Genomic DNA, 27591 nt, shown 5'->3' with positions numbered 1-27591 from the left:
ACTATCGTGAGTGTCTCATTAGTTTGTATGCCAAATCGTTCTGATGCTTTCATGAGAAGACCGACTTTCGGATGGGTCTGACAGACACCGTTGTCAGACAGAGGAGGATGTTGTGGATTGAGAAGTAGCCGATTCAAAAAACCAAAATCTCTAGGTTACATCTCTAGATTTTTAAAATTATGTTACTTAGATTGACGCACGCGTGCATCAATCAGACTCTTAGGGATTTTAACCAGAGAATGGCCAAACCCTTATTTTATTTGACCGTTATTTAACTAGGCAAGTCAGTTAAGAACAAATTCTTATTTTCAATGATGGCCTAACTGCCTTGTTCAGAGGCAGAACGATAGATTTTTACCTTGTCAGCTCGGGGATTAGATCTTGCAACCTTTCGGTTACTAGTCCAATGCTCTAATCACTAGTCTACCTGCCGCCCCTACCTGCTGCCAAGCCCTTCTCACACCTTCAACTTGTGTATTAATCCAAACCTAGCCATTTAGAGCCACCTGCAGCTATTGCACTCTTAATTCCGTCTGTGAAAATAGCAAAAATATTTCTTACACCCCTGGACCTATAGCACTACTGCCAGTGCTTAGATTTAACATTGCGTTACATTCGTCTGTAATGAAGTGCAGAGCAAATGTGGATAAGAGATGACTACTCTCATGAGGTTGTGATCCATATCCCCACTTCTAGAGGCCCTTTCTATTTTCTCCCTCTCTCAGATGTTGTCCCAGAAGGAGGCAGAGAAGGCAGTGCTGTCTGAGAGAGTGTCCATCCTGCAGGCAGAGCTGGGTACTGCAACCCTGGAGCTGGACAGACTGGCCAGAGAGGCAGCACATTACAAAGAACAGGAGAGGGTAATTATAGACCGTTTTAGGACTCTGTTCCCATTCTGTACTACCGTGAACTTTTTTTAAAGACATTAAAGTTCCCCTGACTTTGTCGGCAGGCCACAGTGGGAGCTCTGACCAGTGAGTTACTGGAGCTTCGCTCTCAGCTGGAGGAGGCTGGCAGTGTTCATGAGCGGGAGCTGCACCGGTTGCAGGAGAACAGCTCTGACCTGCAGACACACACTGATGCTGCCCTCAAAGAGGTAAGAGGCGGTTAGAGTCAGGGATGGAGCCGGTGACCATTTCTGGTTCAACATTTCTTCACCACTCTCCCTAACTTCCTCTTCCAGCTGGAGGAGTGCAGAGCTTCTCTCTCAGCCAGTGAGGAGAGCCGAGACCAGGTGAGGCGGGACATGCTGGAGATGGACAGGCGCCTCAACCAAACCCGTGACACCGGGGAAGGGTACAGAAGGGATGGGGTAGAGCTACGGCGCACCCTCACTGATGTCACCAAGGAGAGAGACACTCTCAGCCTATCAAATACCCAGCTGAGGGAGACTTTGAGAAGTGCAGAGACTGAGAGAATCAGGTAGTACTTCGCTGCATACCTCTGACCCTGATTGTCACCTTTCAAATGTTAATTTACTAGTATCACTCTCTGTTAGGTAGTAAAAATTAAACTCAGAAGGCATCAACTGTATACTAAAGGACGAAATATGTGTGTGTCAGTGTGAAGCGTCAGTGTGAGGAGAAGGAGCAGCGGCTGGCTGTTCTGGAGGAGAGCCTGTCATCTGCACAGAGAGAGGTGACGGAGCTCCGCAGCTGTCTGAGAGAGGTGGAGAGGTCACGGCTGGAGGCCCGGAGAGAGCTGCAGGAGCTACGCAGACAGGTCAGTCACACATACCCTCACATCTCTGAAACACTTTGTTTATTCTTTTACACTTATTGGTTTACCTTACCTGCTGTAGAGAACTCAGAATTTCACTAGGGCATTGAGGTCTTGCTATCCCCTGGATCTTACCAGGCCTTGGCTTGGCTTAGACATATTCTAGAAATTGTCCTCCGTTCGATCACTGCATCAGGTGAAGGTACTGGATGGAGAGAAGGAACAGAAAGGGAGGGAGGTGGCTGAGTTGCAGACGCGTCTCTCCCTGGAGGAGCAGAGAGAGGAGGAGAGAGGGCGGGAGATCTTCTCTCTCAAACAGAAGCTGGCCGAGGCTGACACAGCCAGGACTTCCATCAAGAAAGAGGTGAGGAGGGAGGGAGAGGTGTGGGTGGAGTAGAGTGAGAGGTTAGATTGTATTTATGCTTGTTTAAACATAAAACTTAATCAATTGCCGTCTACACATCTCTCTCTACTGTACTTCTCTTCCCATCTCTATCTTTCCCCCTCCTCCTCTTCCCTCCCTCCCTCCTCCCTCCAGCTGTCCATCCTCCAGAGGCGTCTGACAGAGTCAGAGTCAGGCTGGCGGGGATGTGAGAGGGAGCTGACGGCCCAGCTTCAGGATGCCCGGGGCTGTGAGAAGAAGCTCCAGGATGAGGCCAGGAACCTGTCCCTGCGGGCCCAGACATCCCAGGACTCCCTCACTCAATCCAGCCTGCAGCTCAGCGAGGCCCAGGGCCGCCTGGCTGCCACCGAGGTAGAGCTGGCCCGGGCCGAGGCCGGACGCAGGGAGCTAGAGTTCCGCCTGGGCAGCTTGCAGTCGGCACTGACCCGTACGCTGGGTATTGGGGCAGGGGGGCGGAGAAGTGCCAGTGGGGGCAGGGGCAGGAGCCCCAGAGGGAGCCCCCCAGCAGCATTCTACAGCAGCATTACACGTCCCCGCAGCCTCTCGCCTCTACGCTGCTCACTTTCACCCCCAAAAGGTGAGGATAAAATGCTCACATATCACAAAACAGTGTGAAAGTGGGACATAAATTGTGAGGAGTTATACTGTATATAATCTTTTCTTCCAGATTTTGGAGGCTCGACCCCTGACAACACGTTGGGCTGCTCAAGGCCTATCTCCCCAGAGCAGGGTGACACCCCCCTCCCCATGCCCCTGCCTGAGCTGGACCCTGAGACGCTGCGCTGCGGCCTCAGAGACTTCCTCCAGGAGCTCCGAGAAGCTCAGAGAGACCGGGTACTACAGCCACACTACATGGGCAGAGCAGTACACATATTTAGATTTTATACACATTCTCCTATTCTAACAGATTGAAGTCCCTTTTCACTCTTCACTTTTAGATGAATTATCTCAACATTGTGCTGTAAACATTTCTGCAGCACTGATATGTGACTGTAGGAAATGCTAAAAGTCTGTCAGATTGTCTGAAGGCATGTTGTTGAAATGTGTTCCTGGTGTTGGTTTTCAGGACGAGGCTCGCTGCCAGTTGGGGGCGCTACAGAGAGAGTTGGAGGAGGTGACAGGGGAGAGAGACTCCGCCCAGAACCGCCTCTCTCAGCTACACAACACACTGCAGGAGTGCCAGGAGGGTGAGACACACACACACGTTGCACGCAAACCATAAGAAGGCCAAGAGAATCATTTACACAGTGAAGTCATTGACAGACATACAAAGACCCGGGGAGAGCACACGTTAGGAACACGTTAGGAACACGTTAGGAACACGTTAGCGTAAAGACCTTGTCTGTGAATGCTCCAGTGTTGTGACTGTCTGTGTTTCCGTCCAGGTAAGCGTGGTGTTGACGGGCGTCTGAGCTCCACCCAGGCCATGCTCCAGCAGCAGGAGGAGACGGCAAGGAGGGGAGAGAGGGAGAGGAGAACCCTCACTGACAGAGTCAAGGAGCTGGAGAGAGCCCTGCAGACTGTCGAGACAGAGAAAAAACACACACAGGTAGACATGCACACACACAAACACATACTTACTGTAGAATATCTTCCCTGACAAGGATTCTAGTGTCTGCTAACAGACAGTGCTGACCACTGACCTGCCAACACTGCCATATGGTGACCCTGCAGGAAGCACTAGGTGGAAGCAGAAAACTGTCATAACAACAGATGCCACAGAATACTGAGTCATTAAACAAAACTCCATGTCATATTTCTGGGCAAAGCAACTGTCCATATGTCCAGTCCTCTAAGTCCAACCCTCACACCACCCTAGAAAACACTCCCCATAGCCGACAACAGAGGGAGCAGGAGGGAGAGGGAGAGAGAAAGGGACTGGCTGAGTGAGAAGGAAATAGAGAGATTGAGAGGGTTAGTGGGATAAAGTGCAATGGAAAAGACGAACCAAGGGAAAGGAGGGTAGGTATTTATGATTATAGAGATTATAGTTAGGAGCCACAGAATCAAATAGTAGATTATTTAATAGACTGTATTCCTGGGAAAAGACTCAAATGATTTATGTTGCTGGAAAGAGAGGGGAGGAAGTTCGGGAGCAGGGGGGGGGTTCAGCATTATGGGGAGTTGAGAGAAGAAAGAAGGGATGTGGCCATCTGTGGATCAACTGTCTATCTGGCCTGGCCTCTCTGAGAGTGTGTTTGTGGAGTGTCTCTGATTTCCCCTTGTGTCTAGTTCTATATCTCTCTACAGAGCAGCCATTCTGCTGCCAGACTGGGTCACCATGACATACTGTAACTGTATGGACTGGCTGGCTGGCTTTGACATGGCTGGCTTTGACATGTGCCAGTCTGCCAGTTTCATCTCTTTTAGCTCTCTCCTTCTCTTTCAGTCACTCTCTCACTCTCTACCTCTGTCTCCCTTTCTCTCACCTCACTCTCCCCTCCCCTCCTCCCTCCCTGTAGGACCAGTTGAGTAAGCAGCGTGCGGGCGAGGTGCGTCTGGAGGCTGAGCGGAGGCGTCTGCGGGAGGCCCTGGAGGTTGCCGAGGCCCGGGGGACCAGGGTGGAGCTGGGGAGACGCAGCCTGGAAGGGGAGCTGCAGAGACTCAAACTGAGCTTGGGGGACAGGGAGGCCGAGAACCAGGCCACCCAGGAGCGCCATGATGCACTAGTCAAACAGGTAGCACACTGAATAAAAACTCAATCAATCTACTATAGAGGAACAAGTACACCCTCCATAGAGGCACATCATCCTGAGATTTAACCAGATTTAAACGGAAACACACTAAGACACACTGACTTAAACCACTCACACACTCAGTTGTGCATCTGTCCCAGGTGGCGGAGGGGGAGAGCTGTGTGGCGTCTCTCCAGAGAGAGGTGGACAGGCTGAGCCAGGCTTTGTCTAAAGCCCAGGAGGGAGAGGTCTGTCTCAGAGAGAAGAACCAGAGCCTTTCCCAGAGCCTCCAGGAGGCCACCGTTGCCCACAGCGCCACCCAGGGGCGCCTTGTCGCACTGCAGAAGACCCTGGGGCTGGCCGAGCAGGACCGCAGGCATCTACAGGTAGGTGGAGGAGGAATCATTGATATGACAGTGGGCTGAAATTCAAGTGTTTGTTTTTGTCAAGGTTCATCCCTGTAATTTAAATAGGATTAGGGCAAATTGTAATGAGTAGTCTAGATTGAACCCATGAAACTGAATGTAGTGTTGCTGTTTTCAGGAGCGAGTGGATGGAGCGCGGGCGTCCCTGACGGACGGGAAGAGAGGCATGACGGCCCTCACTGAGCGTATCCAGAGCCTACAGACTGAGCTGACTCAGAGCGACCTGAGACGAGGAGAGCTGGAGGCAGAGCTGGCTCACACACAGGAGGTGAGAGGGAGGGAGGGAGAGAAAGAACGAGAATGAAAGAGACTTTTACTCATACATAATCATTTCCTCAACACTAACCTTATACACACACAGGAGGAGAGTGGTAAGGACATAGCGGGGGCATGTGAAGAATTTACATTAAAAAACATGTAACGAAAAAGAGCGGGAGACATAGGCCTGTATCTCATCTGAATAGCTGTTCCCTCACCCTGTCTCTCCTTTAGGCCCTGCGTCAGCGGTCTGCCGGTCTGACAGAATCCCAGCGCAGTGCCCAGTCTGCCCAGACAGAGAGGGTGTCTGCAGAGGAAAGGCTGCGGGGGCTGCAGAGGGCCGTGGCCGTGCTGGAGACAGAGAAGAAGGATGCAGAGAGACAGGCCATCCGCCTGGAGAAGGACAAAAACGCACTGAGAAATACACTGGACAAGGTGAGACAAGAGTGAGAGAAATATGAACCACACACAGAACATTAGGAATATCAAATCAAATTGTATTAGTCACATGCGCCAAATACAACAGGTGTAGTAGACCTTACAGTGAAATGCTGAATACAACAGGTGTAGTAGACCTTACAGTGAAATGCTGAATACAACAGGTGTAGTAGACCTTACAGTGAAATGCTGAATACAACAGGTGTAGTAGACCTTACAGTGAAATGCTGAATACAACAGGTGTAGTAGACCTTACAGTGAAATGCTGAATACAACAGGTGTAGTAGACCTTACAGTGAAATGCTGAATACAACAGGTGTAGTAGACCTTACAGTGAAATGCTGAATACAACAGGTGTAGTAGACCTTACAGTGAAATGCTGAATACAACAGGTGTAGTAGACCTTACAGTGAAATGCTGAATACAACAGGTGTAGTAGACCTTACAGTGAAATGCTGAATACAACAGGTGTAGTAGACCTTACAGTGAAATGCTGAATACAACAGGTGTAGTAGACCTTACAGTGAAATGCTGAATACAACAGGTGTAGTAGACCTTACAGTGAAATGCTGAATACAACAGGTGTAGTAGACCTCACAGTGAAATGCAGAATACAACAGGTGTAGTAGACCTTACAGTGAAATGCAGAATACAACAGGTGTAGTAGACCTTACAGTGAAATGCTGAATACAACAGGTGTAGTAGACCTTACAGTGAAATGCTGAATACAACAGGTGTAGTAGACCTTACAGTGAAATGCTGAATACAACAGGTGTAGTAGACCTTACAGTGAAATGCTGAATACAACAGGTGTAGTAGACCTTACAGTGAAATGCTGAATACAACAGGTGTAGTAGACCTTACAGTGAAATGCTGAATACAACAGGTGTAGTAGACCTTACAGTGAAATGCTGAATACAACAGGTGTAGTAGACCTTACAGTGAAATGCTGAATACAACAGGTGTAGTAGACCTTACAGTGAAATGCTGAATACAACAGGTGTAGTAGACCTTACAGTGAAATGCTGAATACAACAGGTGTAGTAGACCTCACAGTGAAATGCAGAATACAACAGGTGTAGTAGACCTCACAGTGAAATGCTGAATACAACAGGTGTAGTAGACCTTACAGTGAAATGCTTACTTTACAAGCCCCTAAGATGAATATGATGACTGTCGAAAAAAGTTGGGAGTATTGATTTTCAATCAGTTCATTTCAGGAAGTGAATTTAAATGCAATTCATGAATGAAAAAATCCTCTGAAAATAATGGCCGGTTATCAATTAACTTCCTCAATTAATTGGATTAAACATGGAAATCAAATCAAATAGTATTTTTCACAAGCGCCGAATAGAACAGGTGTAGTAGACCTTACCGTGAAATGCTTACTTACAAGGCCGTAACAACAATGCAGTTCAAGAAATAGATTTAAGAAAATATTTACTAGATAAACTAAAGTAAAAAATACAATTTGGGCGACTGGAGTCTTTGACCATTTTTTGGGCCTTCCTCTGACACCGCCTAGTATATAGGGCCTGGATGGCAGGAAGCTTGGCCCATTCACACTACTCTCTGTAACGCCTTACGGTCTGATGCCGAGCAGTTGCCATACCAGGCAGTGATGCAACCGGTCAGGATGCTGAGGGGGAAAAGGTGGTGTTGTGCCCTCTTCACGTCTGTCTTGGTGTGTTTGGACCATGATAGTTTGTGGATGATGTAGACACCAAGGAACTTTAAACTCTTGGCCCGTTCCACTACAGCCCAATTGATGTTGTTGTCCACAATCAGCTCCTTTGCCTTGCTCACATTGAGGCAGAGGTTGTTGTCCTGGCACCACACTGCCAGGTTTCTGACCTCCTCCCTGTAGGCTATCTCATCGTTGTCATTGATCAACCCTACCACTGTTGTTTCGTCAGCAAACTTAGTGATGATGTTGGAGTCGTGCTTGGCCACGCAGTTGTGGGTGAACAAGGAGTACAGGAGGGGACTAAGAATGCATCCCTTAGGAGGCCCCAGGATCAGCGTAGTAGATGTGTTTGTGCCTACCCTTACCACCATCAGGAAGTCCAGGATCAGCGTAGTAGATGTGTTTGTGCCTACCCTTACCACCATCAGGAAGTCCAGGATCAGCGTAGTAGATGTGTTTGTGCCTACCCTTACCACCATCAGGAAGTCCAGGATCAGCGTAGTAGATGTGTTTGTGCCTACCCTTACCACCATCAGGAAGTCCAGGATCCAGTTGCAGATGGAGGTGTTTAGTCCCAGAGTCCTTAGCTCAGTGATGAGCTTTGTGGGCACTATGGTGTTGAACGCTGAGCTGTAGTCAATGAACAGCATTCTCACATAGGTGTTCCTTTTGTCCAGGTGGGAAAGGGCAGTGTGGAGTGCAGTTGAGATTGCGTCATCTGTGGATCTGTTTAGGCGGTAGGCGAATTGGAGTGGGTCAAGGGTTTCCAGGATGATGGTGTTGATGTTTTTATTTCATTTTTTTAATCTAACCTTTATTTAACTAGGCAAGTCAGTTAAGAACAAATTCTTATTTACAATGACAGCCTAGGAACAGTGGGTTAACTGCCTTGTTCAGGGGCAGAATGACAGATTTTTTACCTTGTCAGCTCTGGGATTTTATCTTTCGGTTACTGGCCCAACGCTCTAACCACTAGGCTACCTGCTGTCGTGAGCCATGACCAGCCTTTCAAAGCACTTCATGGCTACCAACTTGAGTGCTACGGGGCGGTAGTCATTTTACCTTCACTTTCTTTGGCACATGAACTATGGTGGTCTGCTTGACACGTAGGTATTACAGACTCGTGCAGGGAGAGGTTGAAAATGTCAGTGAAGACACTTGCCAGTTGGTCCGTGCATGCTCTGAGTACAGCTGGTGCTCTCATGCATGCTTCAGTGTTGCTTGCCTCGAAGCAAGCATAAAAGGAATTTAGCTCGTCTGGTAGACTCACGTCACTGGACAGCTCACGGCTGGGTTTCCCTTTGTGGTCACTGGTACTTCCTGCTTTAATTTTTGCTTGTAAGCAGGAATCAGGAGAATATAATTATGGTCAGATTTGCCAAATGGAGGGCGAGGGAGAGCTTTGTATGCGCCTCTGTGTGGCGTAAAGCGCCGCTTCTGGATGAGAATTTTCTTGTTGAGTGCGGTCCTAGTGCCAGCATCGGCTTGTGATGGTAACTATACCGCTACGAATAATATGGATGAGAACTCTCTCGGTAGTTAGTGTGGTCTACAGTTTATCATGGGGTACTCTACCTCAGGCGAGCAATACCTTGAGACTTTGTGCACCAGCTGTTATTGACAAATAGATACACACCCCCACCCCTTGTCTTACCAGACGTATATATGCTCTGTCCTGCCGATGCATGGAAAACCCAGCCAGCTCTATATTATCCGTGTCGTCGTTCAGCCACGACTCGGTGAAACATAAAATATTACAGTTTTTAATGTCCGGTTGCTAGGATAGTCTTGAACGTAGGTTATCCAGTTTTTTTCCAGTGATTTCACGTTGACCAATAGGACGGATGGTAGTGGGTAAACACCCACTCGCCGACAAATTCTCTCAAGGCACCACGACCTCTGCCCCCAGTATCTCCGTCTTTTCTTCATGTAAATTACATGGATTTGGGCCTGGTCTCGGGGAAGCAGTATATCCTTTGCGTCGGACTGCGTCTAGTTTGAGGTGAGTAATCTCTTCTGATGTCCAGAGGCTATTTTCGTTCATAAGAGATGGTAGCAGCAACATTATGTGCAAAATAAGTTACAAACAATGCGAAAAAACTAACTAAATAGCACAGGTGGTTAGGAGCCCATAAAACGGCAGCCATGCCCGCCGGCGCCATTAGGGATGGCTGCTGTTTTGACCCCAATATCTACTGTTGAATGATATTGAGGTGATTATGACTATGTATGACTGTTTCTCCAGGTGGAGCGTCAGAAGCTAAAGACGGAGGAGGGCAGCATGCGTCTGTCTGCAGAGAAAGGCCGTCTGGATCGCTCCCTCACTACCGCAGAGCAGGAACTGCAGGACGCACAGAGACAGATAGCACTGTTACAGGTAGGTAGGAGACACAGAGACAGATAGCACTGTTACAGGTAGGCAGGAGAAACCGAGACAGATAGCACTGCTACAGGTAGGCAGGAGACACAGAGACAGATAGCACTGTTACAGGTAGGCAGGAGACACAGAGACAGATAGCACTGCTACAGGTAGGCAGGAGACACAGAGACAGATAGCACTGCTACAGGTAGGCAGGGGACACAGAGACAGATAGCACTGCTACAGGTAGGCAGGGGACACAGAGACAGATAGCACTGCTATAGGTAGGCAGGAGACACAGAGACAGATAGCACTGCTACAGGTAGGCAGGAGACACGGAGACAGATAGCACTGCTACAGGTAGGCAGGAGACACAGAGACAGATAGCACTGTTACAGGTAGGCAGGAGACACAGAGACAGATAGCACTGCTACAGGTAGGCAGGAGACACAGAGACAGATAGCACTGCTACAGGTATGTAGGAGACACAGAGACAGATAGCACTGCTACAGGTAGGCAGGAGACACAGAGACACATGGCCATGCTACAGGTAGGCAGGAGACTCCGAGACAGATAGCACTGCTACAGGTAGGTAGGAGACACAGAGACAGATAGCACTGCTACAGGTAGGCAGGAGACACAGAGACACATGGCCATGCTACAAGTAGGTAGGAGACACAGAGACACATGGCCATGCTACAAGTAGGTAGGAGACACAGAGACACATAGCCATGCTACAAGTAGGTAGGAGACACAGAGACACATAGCACTGTTACAGGTAGACAGAGAGATGCAGAGAGACATAGCACTGTTACAGGTAGGCAGAGAGATGCTTAGAGACATAGCACTGTTACAGGGTAGACAGAGAGACATAGCACTGCTACAGGGTAGACAGAGAGACATAGCACTGTTACAGGTAGACAGAGAGATACAGAGAGATATAGCACTGCTACAGGTAGACAGAGATAGAGAGATATAGCACTGATACAGGTAGACAGAGAGATAGAGAGACAGAGAGACATAGCACTGCTACAGGTAGACAGATATAGAGAGATATAGCACTGCTACAGGTAGACAGAGAGACAGAGAGACAGAGAGATATAGCACTGCTACAGGGTAGACAGAGAGACATAGCACTGCTACAGGTAGACAGAGAGACATAGCACTGCTACAGGTAGACAGATATAGAGAGATATAGCACTGCTACAGGTAGACAGAGAGACATAGCACTGCTACAGGTAGACAGAGAGACAGAGAGATATAGCACTGCTACAGGGTAGACAGAGAGACATAGCACTGCTACAGGGTAGACAGAGAGATATAGCACTGCTACAGGGTAGACAGAGAGACATAGCACTGCTACAGGGTAGACAGAGAGATATAGCACTGCTACAGGGTAGACAGAGAGACATAGCACTGCTACAGGTAGACAGAGAGATACAGAGAGACACAGCACTGCTACAGGTAGACAGAGAGATACAGAGAGACATAGCACTGCTACAGGTAGACAGAGAGATACAGAGAGACATAGCACTGAAACATGTAGGCAGAGAGATACAGAGAGACATAGCACTGATACAGGTAGACAGAGAGATACAGAGAGACACAGCACTGCTACAGGTAGACAGAGAGATACAGAGAGACATAGCACTGCTACAGGTAGACAGAGAGATACAGAGAGACACAGCACTGCTACAGGTAGACAGAGAGATACAGAGAGACATAGCACTGAAACATGTAGGCAGAGAGATACAGAGAGACATAGCACTGATACAGGTAGACAGAGAGATACAGAGAGACACAGCACTGCTACAGGTAGACAGAGAGATACAGAGAGACATAGCACTGCTACAGGTAGACAGAGCGACAGAGAGACAGAGAGACATAGCACTGCTACAGGTAGACAGAGAGACAGAGAGACATAGCACTGCTACAGGTAGACAGAGAGACAGAGAGACAGAGAGACATAGCACTGCTACAGGTAGACAGAGAGATACAGAGAGACAGAGAGACATAGCACTGCTACAGGTAGACAGAGAGATACAGAGAGACAGAGAGACATAGCACTGCTACAGGTAGACAGAGAGATACAGAGAGACATAGCACTGCTACATGTAGACAGAGAGACAGAGAGACATAGCACTGCTACAGGTAGACAGAGAGATACAGAGAGACATAGCACTGCTACAGGTAGACAGAGAGATACAGAGAGACAGAGAGACATAGCACTGCTACAGGTAGACAGATAGATACAGAGAGACAGAGAGACATAGCACTGCTACAGGTAGACAGAGAGATACAGAGAGACAGAGAGACATAGCACTGCTACAGGTAGACAGAGAGATACAGAGAGACAGAGAGACATAGCACTGCTACAGGTAGACAGAGAGACAGAGAGACATAGCACTGATACAGGTAGACAGAGGAATGGAGAGAGACATAGCACTGATACAGGTAGACAGAGGGATGCAGAGAGACATAGCACTGCTACAGGGTAGACAGAGAGATACAGAGAGACATAGCACTGCTACAGGTAGACAGCGAGACATAGCACTGCTACAGGTAGACAGAGAGATACAGAGAGACATAGCACTTCTACAGGTAGACAGAGAGATACAGAGAGGCATAGCACTGCTACAGGTAGACATCGAGATACAGAGAGACATAGCACTGATACAGGTTGACAGAGAGATGCAGAGAGACATAGCACTGATACAGGTAGACAGAGGGATGCAGAGAGACATAGCAGTGCTACAGGGTAGACAGAGAGATGCAGAAAGACATAGCACTGCTACAGGTAGACAGCGAGATACAGAGAGACATAGCACTGCCACAGGTAGACAGAGAGACATAGCACTGCCACAGGTAGACAGAGAGACATAGCACTGCTACAGGTAGACAGAGAGACATAGCACTGCTACAGGTAGACAGAGAGATACAGAGAGGCATAGCACTGCTACAGGTAGACATCGAGATACAGAGAGACATAGCACTGATACAGGTTGACAGAGAGATGCAGAGAGACATAGCACTGATACAGGTAGACAGAGGGATGCAGAGAGACATAGCACTGCCACAGGTAGACAGAGAGACATAGCACTGCTACAGGTAGACAGAGAGACATAGCACTGCTACAGGTAGACAGAGAGATACAGAGAGACAGCACTGCTACAGGTAGACAGAGAGACATAGCACTGCTACAGGTAGACAGAGAGACATAGCACTGCTACAGGTAGACAGAGAGATACAGCGAGACAGCACTGCTACAGGTAGACGGAGAGACAGCACTGCTACAGGTAGACAGAGAGATACAGAGAGACAGCACTGCCACAGGTAGACAGAGAGACATAGCACTGCTACAGGTAGACAGAGAGACATAGCACTGCTACAGGTAGACAGAGAGACATAGCACTGCTACAGGTAGACAGAGAGACATAGCACTGCTACAGGTAGACAGAGACATAGCACTGCTACAGGTAGACAGAGAGATACAGAGAGACATAGCACTGCTACAGGGTAGACAGAGAGATACAGAGAGACATAGCACTGCTACAGGTAGACAGAGAGACATAGCACTGCTACAGGGTAGACAGAGAGATACAGAGAGACATAGCACTGCTACGGGTAGACAGAGAGACATAGCACTGCTACAGGTAGACAGAGAGATACAGAGAGACATAGCACTGCTACAGGTAGACAGAGATACAGAGAGACATAGCACTGCTACAGGTAGACAGAGAGATATAGCACTGCTACAGGTAGACAGAGATACAGAGAGACAGCACTGCTACAGGTAGACAGAGATACAGAGAGACATAGCACTGCTACAGGTAGACAGAGATACAGAGAGACATAGCACTGCTACAGGTAGACAGAGATACAGAGAGACATAGCACTGCTACAGGTAGACAGAGAGATACAGAGAGACATAGCACTGCTACAGGTAGACAGAGAGATACAGAGAGACATAGCACTGCTACAGGTAGACAGAGAGATACAGAGAGACAGAGCACTGCTACAGGTAGACAGAGAGATACAGAGAGACAGCACTGCTACAGGTAGACAGAGAGATACAGAGAGACATAGCACTGATACAGGGTAGACAGAGACATAGCACTGCTACAGGTAGACAGAGACATAGCACTGCTACAGGTAGACATAGAGATACAGAGAGACATAGCACTGCTACAGGGTAGACAGAGAGATACAGAGAGACATAGCACTGCTACAGGGTAGACAGAGAGATACAGAGAGACATAGCACTGCTACAGGTAGACAGAGAGATAAAGAGAGACAACACTGCTACAGGTAGACAGAGAGACATAGCACTGCTACAGGTAGACAGAGAGACATAGCACTGCTACAGGTAGACAGAGAGATACAGAGAGACATAGCACTGCTACAGGTAGACAGAGAGATACAGAGAGACATAGCACTGCTACAGGTAGACAGAGAGATACAGAGAGACATAGCACTGCTACAGGTAGACAGAGAGATAAAGAGAGACAACACTGCTACAGGTAGACAGAGAGATAAAGAGAGACAGCACTGCTACAGCTGGACAGAGAGATAAAGAGAGACAGCACTGCTACAGGTAGACAGAGAGATAAAGAGACAGCACTGCTACAGGTAGACAGAGATACAGAGAGACATAGCACTGCTACAGGTAGACAGAGAGATACAGAGAGACATAGCACTGCTACAGGTAGACAGAGAGATACAGAGAGACATAGCACTGCTACAGGTAGACAGAGAGATACAGAGAGACATAGCACTGATACAGGTTGACAGAGAGATGCATAGAGACATAGCACTGAAACATGTAGGCAGAGAGATACAGGCATTGGAGAAACACTTGAGACTCCCTAACCTACAGAAGGTGGGACAACCCCAACTGTTAAGACTTGGAAACTTTTATGTGAAGACCATTGGGTCAGGCAAAGGAAGGCTAACTTTAAGATAACAGTGAGGTGACATTGACCATGTTGAGCACTACCACTGAGTGCGTTTCCTCAGCTGCTGTTGATTTCACGCTTGTCTGAAAGGTGACAGAGAAAATGTGGATTCAGTTTAGAGCTAGGTGGTATATCGTGACCGTTATTGATCCACATACCGGTATGGATTCTATAACAATATTTGTATACATTGCTAAATTAAATGACAAGTTGCACTACTCATAAAACATATTTAGAACTTGTAAACTCAGCAAGAAAAGAAACATCCTCTCACTGTCAACTGTGTTTATTTTCAGCAAACGTAACATGTGTAAATATTTGTATGAACGTGACAAGTTTCAACAACTGAGACATAAACTGAACAAGTTCCACAGACATGTGACTAACAGAAATTGAATAATGTGTCCCTGAACAAAGGGGGGGTCAAAATCAAAAGTAACAGTCAGTATCTGGTGTGGACACCAGCTGCATTAAGTCCTGCAGTGCATCTCCTTCTCATGGACTGCACCAGATTTGCCAATTCTTGCTGTGAGATGTTACCCTACTGTTCTACCAATGCACCTGCAAGTTCACTGACATTTCTGGGGGGAATGGCCATAGCCCTCACCCTCCAATCCAACAGGTCCCAGACGTGCTCAATGGGATTGAGAGCCACGCTCTTTGCTGGCCATGGCAGAACACTGACATTCCTGTCTTGCAGGAAATCACGCACAGAACGAGCAGAATGGCTGGTGGCATTGTCATGCTCGAGGGTCATGTCAGGATGAGCCTGCAGGAAGGGTACCACATGAGGGAGGAGGATGTCTTCCCTGTAACGCACAGCATTGAGATTGCCTGCAAAAACAACGAACTGAGTCCGATGATGCTGTGACACACCGCCCCAGATCATGATGGGCCCTCCACCTCCAAATCGATCCCGCTCCAGTGTACAGGCCTCGGTGTAACGCTCGTTCCTTCGACGATAAACGTGAATCTGAACATCACCCCTGGTGAGACAAAACCGTGACTCATCAATGAAGAGCACTTTTTGCCAGTTCTGTCTGGTCCAGTGGGTTTGTGCCCATAGACGACATTGTTGTCGGTGATGTCTGGTGAGGACCTGCCTTACAACAGGCCTACAAGACCTCAGTCCAGCTTCTCTCAGCCTTTTGAGGAAAGTCTGAGCACTGATGGGGTAATTGTGCATTCCTGGTGTAATTCAGGCAGTTGTTGTTGCCATCCTGTACCTGTCCCGCAGGTGTGATGTTCGGATGTACCGATCCTGTGCAGGTGTTGTTACACAGTCTGCCAATGCGAGGATGATCAGCTGTCCATCCTGTCTCCCTGTAGCGCTGTCTTAGGCGTCTCACAGTACTGACATTGCAATTTATTGCCCTGGCCACATCTGCAGTCCTCATGCCTCTTTGCAGCATGCCTAAGGCACCTACACGCAAATGAGCAGGAACCCTGGGCATCTTTCTTTTGGTGTTATTCAGAGTCAGTAGAAAGGCCTCTTTAGTGTCGTAAGTTTTCATAACTGTGACCTTAATTGCCTACTGTCTGTAAGCTGTTAGTGTCTTAACAACCGTTCCACAGGTGCATGTTCATTAATTGTTTGTGGTTCATTGAACAAGCATGGGAAACAGGGTTTAAACCCTTTACAATAACGATCTGTGAAGTTATTTGGATTCTTACAAATTATCTTTGAAAGAAGGGTCCTGAAAAAGGGCCATTTCTTTTTTTGCTGATTTTATTATTCAGAAACATCAAATACCTCCATACCATCACCCAGCCCTAGTTCAGTTTTAGCATTTGAGTTTGTCATTCTGCTTATTTCCCCTTTGGCAGAATGATCAAAGGAGTCAAGATTTAGTTATTCATTCAGCCTTTAGTTAATTGTGTCAGTCAGTTGGTTTTCTGTGTAGGTCAGTATCACAACAAATTCAGTTTGAGTCCAAAAAGGCCATGAACTGTATCTGGAATATGGTAATGAGATAGGAGATCATTATTTCTATTACCATTTTCCCTAGTCACCCGCTAGTCTTTTTCTGGGGTCAAACTCATTTGATAATGCCCAGCATTCATCAAAGTAAGGTCCAATAGACTTAACCTCTCCCCCACTTATCTTCTAGTCAAACCACAATAACAAACCTCATTTACTGACGTGATTGGCTGATGTTGGAGGTGTTTATTCTTTATTTGGCTGCTTTGTGGAAGGAGGAGTTGGTGGATGTAAGAAAGAAGATCACTTTTTCTATGGTGAGTGTCTATTTCTCAAGTGATTGTTATACAGTCAGTGCACTCCTCTTTGAGTGATCAAATCCGTGCAGAACAATTTTAACACTATAAGCAGTTGATCACCATAAGCAGTTGATCACCATAAGCAGTTGATCACCATAAGCAGTTGATCACCATAGCCTCTATCACTATTAGCAGAATGTCCTGTAAGAGAAGACGAGGCTAGTGTGTTCTTCTTGGTAGTTTTTACTCTGAAATTCTCAGTTCAGGTGAGGGGTTAGTCAGGCGAGACAGTGCTTTTGTTGCAGATTATTGTACATTCTTTTTCATTAGTTTAACCCTCCCACAGCGCCTTTATGTTGTTCCCAGAGCTCCCTTTAAAGGCAGCCAAATGAAACCTCATGCAGGCTTAAGTGAGTTGGGATCCGTACAAAATGGCTGTAGCCCCGGGCTCTGAATGCATCTGCTGCTAGTTAGACCCCTAATGTTGAGCAGAATTGTTTGGCTTGTTTGTTCTTGATCTGGACCCCTATGGTTTCTGTTACGGATGAAGTTAAGAAAGTTTTACAAGAACGTGCACAACTTGTTGAAAATAAATGTAGTATGAAAACTACATGATATAGCCTAGGTAGGAGGGCACTGTTGAATAGTGTTCTGCGGGTTTTCATTTCCTTTTGATTTCATTTTTAAGATCTACTATTCAGCATACGGTGCCTTTGGAAAGTATTCAGACCCCTTTACTTTTTCCACATTTTGGTAGGTTACAGCCTTATTCTAAAATGGATTCAATCGTTTTTTCCCTCATCGGTTTACACACAATACCCCATAATGACAAAGCAAAAACCGGATGAGAAAGGTTTGCTAATTTATTCCAAATAAAAAACTGATACATACATTTACATATGTATTCAGACCCTTTACTCAGTACTTTGTTGAAGCACCTTTGGCAGTGATTAGAGCCTTGAGTCTTCTTGGGTATGATGCTACAAGTTTGGCACACCTGTATTTGGGGAGTTTCTCCCATTCTCCTCTGCAGATCCTCTCAATGTATGTCAGGTTGGGTGGGGAGCGTCGCTGCACATCTATTATAGGTCTCTCCAGAGATGTTTTATCGGGTTCAAGTCCGGGCTCTGGTTGGGCCACTCAAGGACATTCGGAGACTTGTCCCAAAGCCACTCCTGTGTTGTCAGGGTCGTTGTCCTGTTAGGTGAACCTTCACCCCAGTCTTAGGCCCTGAGTGCTCTGGAGCAGGCTTTATCCGTTTATCCGTTCATCTTTGCCTCGATCCTGACTAGTCTCCCAGTCCCTTCCGCTGAAAAACATCCCCATAGCAGGATGCTGACACCACCATGCTTCACCGTAGGGATGGTGCCAGGTTTCCTCCAGAAGTGACGCTTGGCATTCAGGCCATTTCTCATGGTCTGAGAGTCTTTAGGTGCCTTTCGGGAAACTCCAAGCAGGCTGTCATGTGCCTTTTACTGAGGAGTGGCTTCCGTCTGGCCACTCTACCATAAAGGCCTGATTGGTGGACTGCTGCAGAGATGGTTGTCCTTCTGAAAGGTCCTCCCATCTCCACAGAGGAACTCTGGAGCTCTGTCAGAGTGACCATCGGGTTCTTGGTCACCTCACTGACCAAGGCCCTTCTCCCCCGATTGCTCAGTTTGGCTGGGCGGCCAGCTCTAGGAAGAGTCTTGCATTTAAGAATGATGGAGGCCACTGTGTTCTTGGGGACCTTCAATGCTGTAGACATTTTTTGGTACCCTTCCCCAGATCTGTACCTGGATGATCAATGGAAACAGGATGCACCTGAGCTCAATTTTGAGTCTCATAGCAAAGGGTCTGAATACTTATGTAAATCATGTATTTTTGTTTTTTATTTTAAAATACTTTTGCAAAAATGTCTAAAAACCTGTTTTTGCTTTGTCATTATGGGGTATTGTGTGTCGATTACTGAGGATTTTTAAAATCCATTTTAGAATAAGGCTGTAATGTAACAAAATGTGGAGAAGGTCGAGGGGTTTGAATGCTTTCCGAATGCACCTTATATTACTGATTAGTCCATTTTAGATTATTTTTCAATCCTTCGTCAACAGATTAATTTATCAAGGTCATGCATGTGAACAATGAGAATAGCTTTTCCTTTCATTGTGTCAGCCAATCAAGAAGCAGACGTGACCAGTGACCACCACAGACGGGCTATTAACCATTTGTCGTCAGACCTCTCCCAGCCCCACCAGCTGTGTGTTTATGGTATCCCATGTAGTGTTGACATACCTCTTGTTAGCATCTAGAAAACGACCCCAACCCTGTGTTAACACTGAGACATATCTCTGTCTGGGATTTGAGTTTGTCAGTGTGACACCATGTCACTAACACTGTGACTTGGTGTTGCTGTGGCCCAGTGACTAACACTCTTTTATCTGTGTATATATATTTCTCTGTGTATCCAGGCCCAGCTGGCTGAGATGGAGCAGTCCCACAATGTGAGTGAGAGCTCTGTGAGGCAGCGTGACGAGGTGATGCGTGAGGCGGAGAGGCTGAGGGTCGCCCAGAGGGAGGCAGAGAGGACCCTGGCCGCCAGGGAGAGAGCCCACCGCCACCGGGTCAAAGGGCTGGAGGAGCAGGTAGATACAGCCGTGAGGTCAAAGGGCAAGAAGACATACCCTTAATGTCTGTCTCTGACCTCGTCTGTCTGTTTGTCTGTCCCACAGGTGTCCACTCTGAAGGAGCAGCTGCAGCAGGAAATGAGGCGGAGGCAGCCATCTCTACCCACCTCCCTGATGTCTGGGGGGAACTGAGCACTGAGCAGTTCACCTGTGTCCCTCCATGGGTACTAAAGCCCACTAACAGCTACAAGAACCAATATCCAATCATCTCCTATGATTTGACACACGCCTCTCCTACTCAGGGAGAAAGTCAGCGACACCACGGGAGGAGACTGTGGATGATAGAAGTGTCATCCGGTACAACAGAGGAGGAATGAGATCCTCAGCTGCCAGTATACAGTTGGCCTGGATTCCCTCCCACACACACCAGCAAAACACAATACAAAGGGAGAACCGAGTCTGAGTCACTGTTTGAGCACTAGGCAACAAATTGATCGGCCATATGAAGGAACTACTGTACTGTCCATCTGGTTGAGATTGAACCAACTATTTTGTCTGGACCAATAGACACTATTATATGTAGAGCACATGAAGCGACCACATGAGATGAAGTATTTATGTGCTGTATGTATATCAGTTTGTGATATACAAACACACAGGATCTATCATGGTCCACACACACCAAGTCGTGGAGAGGGCACGACAACACGTCTTCCCCTCAGGAGGCTGAAAAAATGTGGCTTGGGCCCTCGGATCCTCAGAAAGTTGTACAGCTGAGCCATTGAGAGCATCTTGACTGGCTGCACCACCGCTTGGTATGGACACTGCTTGGCATCTGACCGCAAGGCGCTACAAGAGAGCAGTGTGGATCGCCCAGTAAATCACTGGGGCCGAGCTCCCTGCTATCCAGGACCTCAATACCAGGCAGTTTCAGAGGAAGGCCCCAAAAAATGGTCAAACAATTCAATTCAATAGACTGTTCTCTCTGCTACCACACGGAAAGCAGTACCGATGCAAGTCTGGAACCAACAGGACCCTGAACAGATTCTACCCCCAAGCCATAACACCTAAATATGTACAGTGCCTTGCGAAAGTATTCGGCCCCCTTGAACTTTGCAACCTTTTGCCACATTTCAGGCTTCAAACATAAAGATATAAAACTGTATTTTTTTGTGAAGAATCAACAACAAGTGGGACACAATCATGAAGTGGAACGACATTTATTAGATATTTCAAACTTTTTTAACAAATCAAAAACTGAAAAATTGGGCGTGCAAAATTATTCAGCCCCTTTACTTTCAGTGCAGCAAACTCTCTCCAGAAGTTCAGTGAGGATCTCTGAATGATCCAATGTTGAACTAAATGACTAATGAGGATAAATACAATCCACCTGTGTGTAATCAAGTCTCCGTATAAATGCACCTGCACTGTGATAGTCTCAGAGGTCCGTTAAATGCGCAGAGAGCATCATGAAGAACAAGGAACACACCAGGCAGGTCCGAGATACTGTTGTGAAGAAGTTTAAAGCCGGATTTGGATACAAAAAGATTTCCCAAGCTTTAAACATCCCAAGGAGCACTGTGCAAGCGATAATATTGAAATGGAAGGAGTATCAGACCACTGCAAATCTACCAAGACCTGGCCATCACTCTAAACTTTCAGCTCATACAAGGAGAAGACTGATCAGAGATGCAGCCAAGAGGCCCATGATCACTCTGGATGAACTGCAGAGATCTACAGCTGAGGTGGGAGACTCTGTCCATAGGACAACAATCAGTCGTATATTGCACAAATCTGGCCTTTATGGAAGAGTGGCAAGAAGAAAGCCATTTCTTAAAGATATCCATAAAAAGTGTTGTTTAAAGTTTGCCACAAGCCACCTGGGAGACACACCAAACATGTGGAAGAAGGTGCTCTGGTCAGATGAAACCAAAATTGAACTTTTTGGCAACAATGCAAAACGTTATGTTTGGCGTAAAAGCAACACAGCTGAACACACCTTCCCCACTGTCAAACATGGTAGTGGCAGCATCATGGTTTGGGCCTGCTTTTCTTCAGCAGGGACAGGGAAGATCGTTAAAATTGATGGGAAGATGGATGGAGCCAAATACAGGACCATTCTGGAAGATAACCTGATGGAGTCTGCAAAAGACCTGAGACTGGGACGGAGATTTGTCTTCCAACAAGACAATGATCCAAAACATAAAGCAAAATCTACAATGGAATGGTTCAAAAATAAACATATCCAGGTGTTAGAATGCCCAAGTCAAAGTCCAGACCTGAATCCAATCGAGAATCTGTGGAAAGAACTGAAAACTGCTGTTCACAAATGCTCTCCATCCAACCTCACTGAGCTCGAGCTGTTTTGCAAGGAGGAATGGGAAAAAATGTCAGTCTCTCGATGTGCAAAACTGATAGAGACATACCCCAAGCGACTTATAGCTGTAACCGCAGCAAAAGGTGGCGCTACAAAGTATTAACTTAAGGGGGCTGAATAATTTTGCACGCCCAATTTTTCAGTTTTTGATTTGTTAAAAAAGTTTGAAATATCCAATAAATGTTGTTCCACTTCATGATTGTGTCCCACTTGTTGTTGATTCTTCACAAAAAAATACAGTTTTATATCTTTATGTTTGAAGCCTGAAATGTGGCAAAAGGTCGCAAAGTTCAAGGGGGCCGAATACTTTCGCAAGGCACTGTATGTGCTGTATGTATATCAGTTTGTGAATTTAGATTGATATACTTGTAACTAACTAGGAATAGCACATATCGAGGTACATTTATGATAACTATCAGGATGATGTTTAGGGGATGGATACACATTGTAAGGGAATTGAAATGAGAGAACAGTGGTGTTCTGTAAGAAATGAATGTTGATAAAGAATCTTTGACAACACTGCTTGTTTGTTTGATCCACATAAAGCACAAACAATCCAACTCATCAGAATTAGTCACACCAAGGTAAAGTTGTAGTAAAAAACATGTATTTTTTTCATACAGTATAGTGAAAGGGTTTTACAAAGCAGTAGTACAGTAACAATTTGTGAGCCGCATTTCAAAGCACTTCTTGCCACTGATATGTGAACCTATGCACTCACTGCAAGGTCACCAGCCACTGTAGCTCTAGTCACGTTGACCATGTTACACAATAACACTCGAGAGGTCAGGGGTCAGCACCCGTCTCTTCAAGTCTGATTTTCGCTGCTTGCCACCCAGTCAGTGCCAAGGCAGTGGGATGGTTATGGATGATTGAGTTTTGCTAATGCCTTTGTTGTTGAGGTCAGTAAGCAGTAGCTGTCACTCTGGCTGTCCCCTCATTACTATGACTGCTTTTCAACACAGGTATAGTAAACAACAAACATCACACAATGATTTAGAATATAGGATAAAATTAGGCATAAAAAACAAGATAAAAATGTTGCTTTTTTTATGTGCCTCTGATTGCTGATTTCCATTCCTTAGCACCAGTGTGGTAGTGATTTTATAGCACCAGTGACATTATACAGTCATCAATGTTCTGTTGAGTATAAAAGAATATATATTTATCCATACACACGTTCTACTGATCCCACTTCTCATTATGTATGGAATTCTGAAAGGGAGGAGAGATGAAAAGAGAAGAAACATGGGAGTTCTTTGGTACCAAAGTGGAATACAGTCAAAGATTAAACAGAAAATGGGATGGGAAGGAGGTGGGATGTGGACCCTAGAGATGTGGCAGTATTTGGGCTGGTGTTCTCTGATGTGTCCCATGTTCTCAACAGCCTCCACAGCTCTTCCCACAGCTGCTCCCCAGTGACCCACACTGGCCACTCACCGCCGCTACACCACAACGAGGGAACTGGTCACGGCACATGTCAGCTACAGAGAGAGAGAAGTGTTACAGCCTTTGTCCTTCACAGAGGTGAATACAAAACTGAACGGGTGTGTGTGTTTCTTTAGTGGGGACAGCTGGTTGTGCATTGTATACAAGAACACCTCACCTCTTAGCAGCTCTTCATGCGCACACACGGTCCTGACACACACCTCCTTGTTGACCACATACACCCTTCGCAAGCTGAGGAGAGAGGAACGGTGTTAGTGGGATGTTGAACACTTTATAATCCATGTTCAATGTAACCATGATAAGTTAAGGGTTAGGTGTGCAATATCAGACCTGTAGAAGCAGAGGCTATTCAGACACTGTTTGCATGGTTTGTGAACAGAGTAGAGTCTGGTGCAGGGGTACTGCTCCTCTCGACAATCTACACAACAGAAAACATATGAGCCATCCAACACAATCATCTACACACAGCATAATAGTCCAGGTCAGTCATCCATCAAAAACTATTCACACGGACCCTCCCTCTCTGTTTTTTACCTAGGGGGCCAGGTTCTGTGGGCTCTGTCTCTTGCTCTGAAACTAAACAGAAACTCACATTTTAATGGAATAACCCTACTAATACGACAGAAGAACAGGACAGTGGATATAGATGTTGAACATACCCGTTGATAATAAATGTTGAATAGTAGATAATGAAAGGTGTGTGTGTACCAGACAGACCAGGACGTTCGGGACCAGGGAACATTTGGGGAACCTGTGACAGAATCTGCTGCTGGACATCCGTGTCAGGATTATCTGATAGGAGGGGGGAGAGAGAGATGGTGAGCAACAAGGGAATTGCTGAATTCTCTCAAGGAAAATGGAGGTACTGAGCAGAACTTTCAGTACATCACCAAAGGGCAGAGAAGCTCTCTACATCAGTCTATCAAAACTAATGATACTCCAGGAGTAGAATAGGTAACAAGATCACACAAGTATCTTACCTGGGAAATAATCAGGGCCATAGTCCTCTGTGAAGCAAAATTAACAAAGGTACAGTATGAGATATTCCTTTGTTACATTGATAACATATTGTGATAAATGTACAGCAGGCAGACTGACAGACAGGCAAGCAACTCTTTATGTGACAGATGAATAGCAGAGATCTTCTCAAGCACAGTGGGGATTGTTGCAAGTCTTGCAAGAATATAACATCGACCACCTGCTTTTAAAATTGGGAGGAAATGTACGGTAGATTGTCTTTGTGCATGACTTCATAATCAAGATGTTAACAAGTGCTGAGATAGTAAGTGGTCATTGAAGTATTTACAATAAACAAATTACAATACACAGGACATTCAATGTTTCTATCTACCTGGTAAAATGGTATACTCTCGGGGTGGGTAGACAAAAGACATTGAAATAATGACCACATGTGAAGAGACACTGTACTGAGTCACGGTGTGTTTGTACACGTGGACAGACAGTGTAATAATGACATGGATGAACTCACCCAGGAAAGGAAATGGTTCTTGGTAGAGGGGGGGCTGAGCTAGCAGGAGGACTGTTGAGGCAAAGTTGCCTAAATGTTTAGGCAAAGGTGCTGGACAAGTGTTTTGTTGTATAGAATGTTTATTGGGTTAGTCTACTGCTGTGTGTACATTAAGAGTGTTGCGTACATTATGCAGTGTTCAGTGTGACTGTGCTGGACTCACCTGGCATGGAGAGCAGTAGGAGGACTCTCATGATCGCTGTCTCTGTGGAGGTAGACTGACACTGAGGAGGAGAGAGAAGACTGTATACATTTTCAAAAGGTTACTGATTCCAAGTGATACAGAAACACACATCTGTTACATAGTGTTCGCTGTGTCATAGATGTATTTCTGTGTGTCGTTTTTCAGACTCCCAACTGTGACAGTCTTTTACCCATGGGCCTCATCACAGTCTTTTATCCATGGGCCTCTTGTCTTTTTCCTTCCATCTCTCTCCTATCCTGCATTCTGACCTCACCTCTTCCCTCTCTCTTTTACCCTCCACTCTGCCCTCCCCTGGCCCCAAACAGTCAGGGGGAAAAAGGAAAAATTTGACAGCAAGAATGTGGCACGTCTGTCTTTCTTAACAATCCCTCTGTTTTTCTCCTTTTCTCCATTCCACTACGAAACACTCTAAAGCAGACAGACCAGGGGCTAAATTCCAGGAAAAGAACCACTGAGCCCCTCCACCCCACCCCTCCTTCTCTCCCCATCTTCCATATTCCTCCCTCCACGTCTCTCATTTCCTCTATGTCGCCCTCTCTTGTCATTTCCCTGAACCCCTCCCCCTCTCTACTCCTCTCTCTCTCTAACAAGCAGAGAGCTGGCCAGGTTGAGTTCGTACAGTATGACCACTGTATGCCACGCCAAAAAGACAGAGTGAGAGAGAGAGAGAGTGAGGAAGGGGGAGTTAGTGAAGAGAGAGAGAGAGAGGACTGTATTCTCAGAGGATAGCAGTACACTGCTGCAATAAGACCCCCCTCCAATGCTTATTACATTTTTCAAGTACATGACAATGGCACGGTAAAAGTTCATAAACCACTTATAAACTGAGAACAGTTTATAAGACTGTTTATAAGTAACTGTGCAGACCACAATATTAGGCTACTTTCCTTGTGGAATGAACAAATACTTCTCCCCTTCTGTACTGCACACAATCAGACAGTCTAGCTTGTGTGTGTTTTTTTGTGCACCGAGTGTGCTATCATGTGATCATCAGTGTGTATATGTGTGAGTATCATCACATTTAATGTTTCATACTATGAGGTCTGGCGGTAGTGTTTCAGAGTGTACATGTATGTATGAAGGTACATGTCACCAAAGTGTGTGTGTTCAGATATTCCTCTTGTGCATCACAGTGGCTATCGAAAACCATATGTTTTCACAGCACACATCTGGGAGCTATTACACCCTCCTCCTCAACCCCATTTTGCCCCCCTCCCCCAAAGCATGGGGACTTCGGAACAATGCAAACATGAAGAGGGAGAGCTCCCACTCTTCATGCCTCCTCCTACTAAACACAGTGTGTTTTCAAGTACTATATAAATATATATATAACATATGTGATTTCTCTCTCCATCTCTTCCCCTGCCTCCAATCTCCTCCCCTCTTAACAACCCCCCATTAGTCCGCATTCTTTTTCTCCCTTGTCCTCTCATTTTATTTATGTTGGCCAGCCCCTCTCCATTGTATTGTCATTGCCCCCAGCTATAACCCCACCCCCTGGATTGCAGATTGCCCCATTCTCCACAACAGTGTAAACAGACAACAAATAGACAACCTCATGTCAACCTATAACAATCTGAATAAATGAAAGATTTAAGTACCTGTTGAATAATTACATGAGGCCCAATCATGTCGTGAATTGTAAAGAAAAGACACAGAATCAGCTTAGTTGACAGGTCTGCTTGCTTGCTATTATTGAACTTGTAGACTTCGTATTTTATAGTTTTTTTTTCTTCAGGAGGGCCTATAACTCGGTACTGATGATGGATACAAATATGTATATTTCAAATAACTGATAAGTGATCAAAAACCCTCACCACCCTGACACATGGTAAAAGTTAAGAAATGTAGCCCAACTCCTTGGTCATTGATTAATGGTCAATATTCAAAGTAATCAAAATAAGCGGACATGCTTACAAACACTGCAATTATTTCATTTCTAAATATATTTAAACAACTTGCAGTTCTTACCTCTATTTCAATTTAGCTCTGGCGATCCGCAAGTTTAATGCGTCCGTCTTCAGCAACTTCTGACCGAACCGCATATTGTAGCGCCCCGCCTTCAAGCCCCCTCTCCCGCCTCTGTCGACACATCGCCGACCCCCACCAACCACAGACTGGAGTCCACGGCACTGACTGCACATAAACCCCCTGCCCTCAAGGATGGATATATAGGGATGTTTGAAAGCAGTACACACACATAATTGATCTCAAGGCATATCATTTTTCGTGTATGATTTTGATTGTCCACGTCATTGTTCATGATAGGGGACAGTCAATTAGCAGGGCA

The 27591-nt window shown here is 46.2% G+C and overlaps 2 protein-coding genes across 11 annotated transcripts in view; one reads left to right on the top strand and one right to left on the bottom strand.

Annotated features, from left to right (window-relative positions):
* Positions 1–22638, top strand: part of crocc (ciliary rootlet coiled-coil, rootletin) — a 46435-nt gene extending 23797 nt beyond the window's left edge. For 2 of the 3 annotated variants that reach the window (XM_036950430.2, XM_036950429.2), the window contains exons 22-37: positions 726–860; positions 953–1096; positions 1184–1422; positions 1563–1722; positions 1916–2083; positions 2258–2699; positions 2790–2956; positions 3189–3309; positions 3508–3671; positions 4585–4800; positions 4959–5183; positions 5341–5490; positions 5715–5915; positions 9851–9982; positions 19587–19760; positions 19848–22638. In XM_036950430.2, the coding sequence (XP_036806325.2) occupies positions 726–860; positions 953–1096; positions 1184–1422; positions 1563–1722; positions 1916–2083; positions 2258–2699; positions 2790–2956; positions 3189–3309; positions 3508–3671; positions 4585–4800; positions 4959–5183; positions 5341–5490; positions 5715–5915; positions 9851–9982; positions 19587–19760; positions 19848–19934 (2925 nt within the window). In that variant the 3' untranslated portion in view covers positions 19935–22638. Of the gene's footprint in view, positions 1–725; positions 861–952; positions 1097–1183; positions 1423–1562; positions 1723–1915; positions 2084–2257; positions 2700–2789; positions 2957–3188; positions 3310–3507; positions 3672–4584; positions 4801–4958; positions 5184–5340; positions 5491–5714; positions 5916–9850; positions 9983–19586; positions 19761–19847 lie in introns of those variants that run through there. The other variant, XR_016487991.1, reaches the window with a different exon arrangement.
* A 66-nt stretch (positions 22639–22704) lies between these two features.
* On the bottom strand, positions 22705–27484 carry mfap2 (microfibril associated protein 2). 8 transcript variants are annotated; one of them, XM_021569368.3, is made up of 9 exons: positions 27273–27484; positions 25260–25320; positions 25058–25108; positions 24549–24575; positions 24277–24360; positions 24103–24138; positions 23899–23986; positions 23726–23799; positions 22705–23603 (listed from the first exon to the last, which is right to left on the bottom strand). In XM_021569368.3, exons 2-9 carry the CDS (start codon positions 25288–25290, stop codon positions 23500–23502), a joined length of 495 nt encoding a protein of 164 aa, XP_021425043.1. In that variant the 5' UTR covers positions 25291–25320; positions 27273–27484; the 3' UTR covers positions 22705–23499. The 8 variants fall into 8 exon arrangements, with proteins under 8 accessions (XP_021425043.1, XP_090061874.1, XP_021425044.1 ...); XM_090205748.1 differs by having other exon boundaries at positions 24103–24144; positions 27273–27445; XM_021569369.3 differs by having other exon boundaries at positions 25260–25339; positions 27273–27443.
* Between the last annotated feature and the right edge of the window lie 107 nt (positions 27485–27591).

This window comes from Oncorhynchus mykiss, chromosome 17 (genome assembly GCF_057628025.1).
Source record: "Oncorhynchus mykiss isolate SJ-2025 chromosome 17, ASM5762802v1, whole genome shotgun sequence".
In the NCBI taxonomy this organism is placed as follows: Eukaryota; Metazoa; Chordata; class Actinopteri; order Salmoniformes; family Salmonidae; genus Oncorhynchus; species Oncorhynchus mykiss.
The sequence above is the reverse complement of the archived record's forward strand: the minus strand, read 5'-3'. Positions and strand labels throughout refer to the sequence as shown.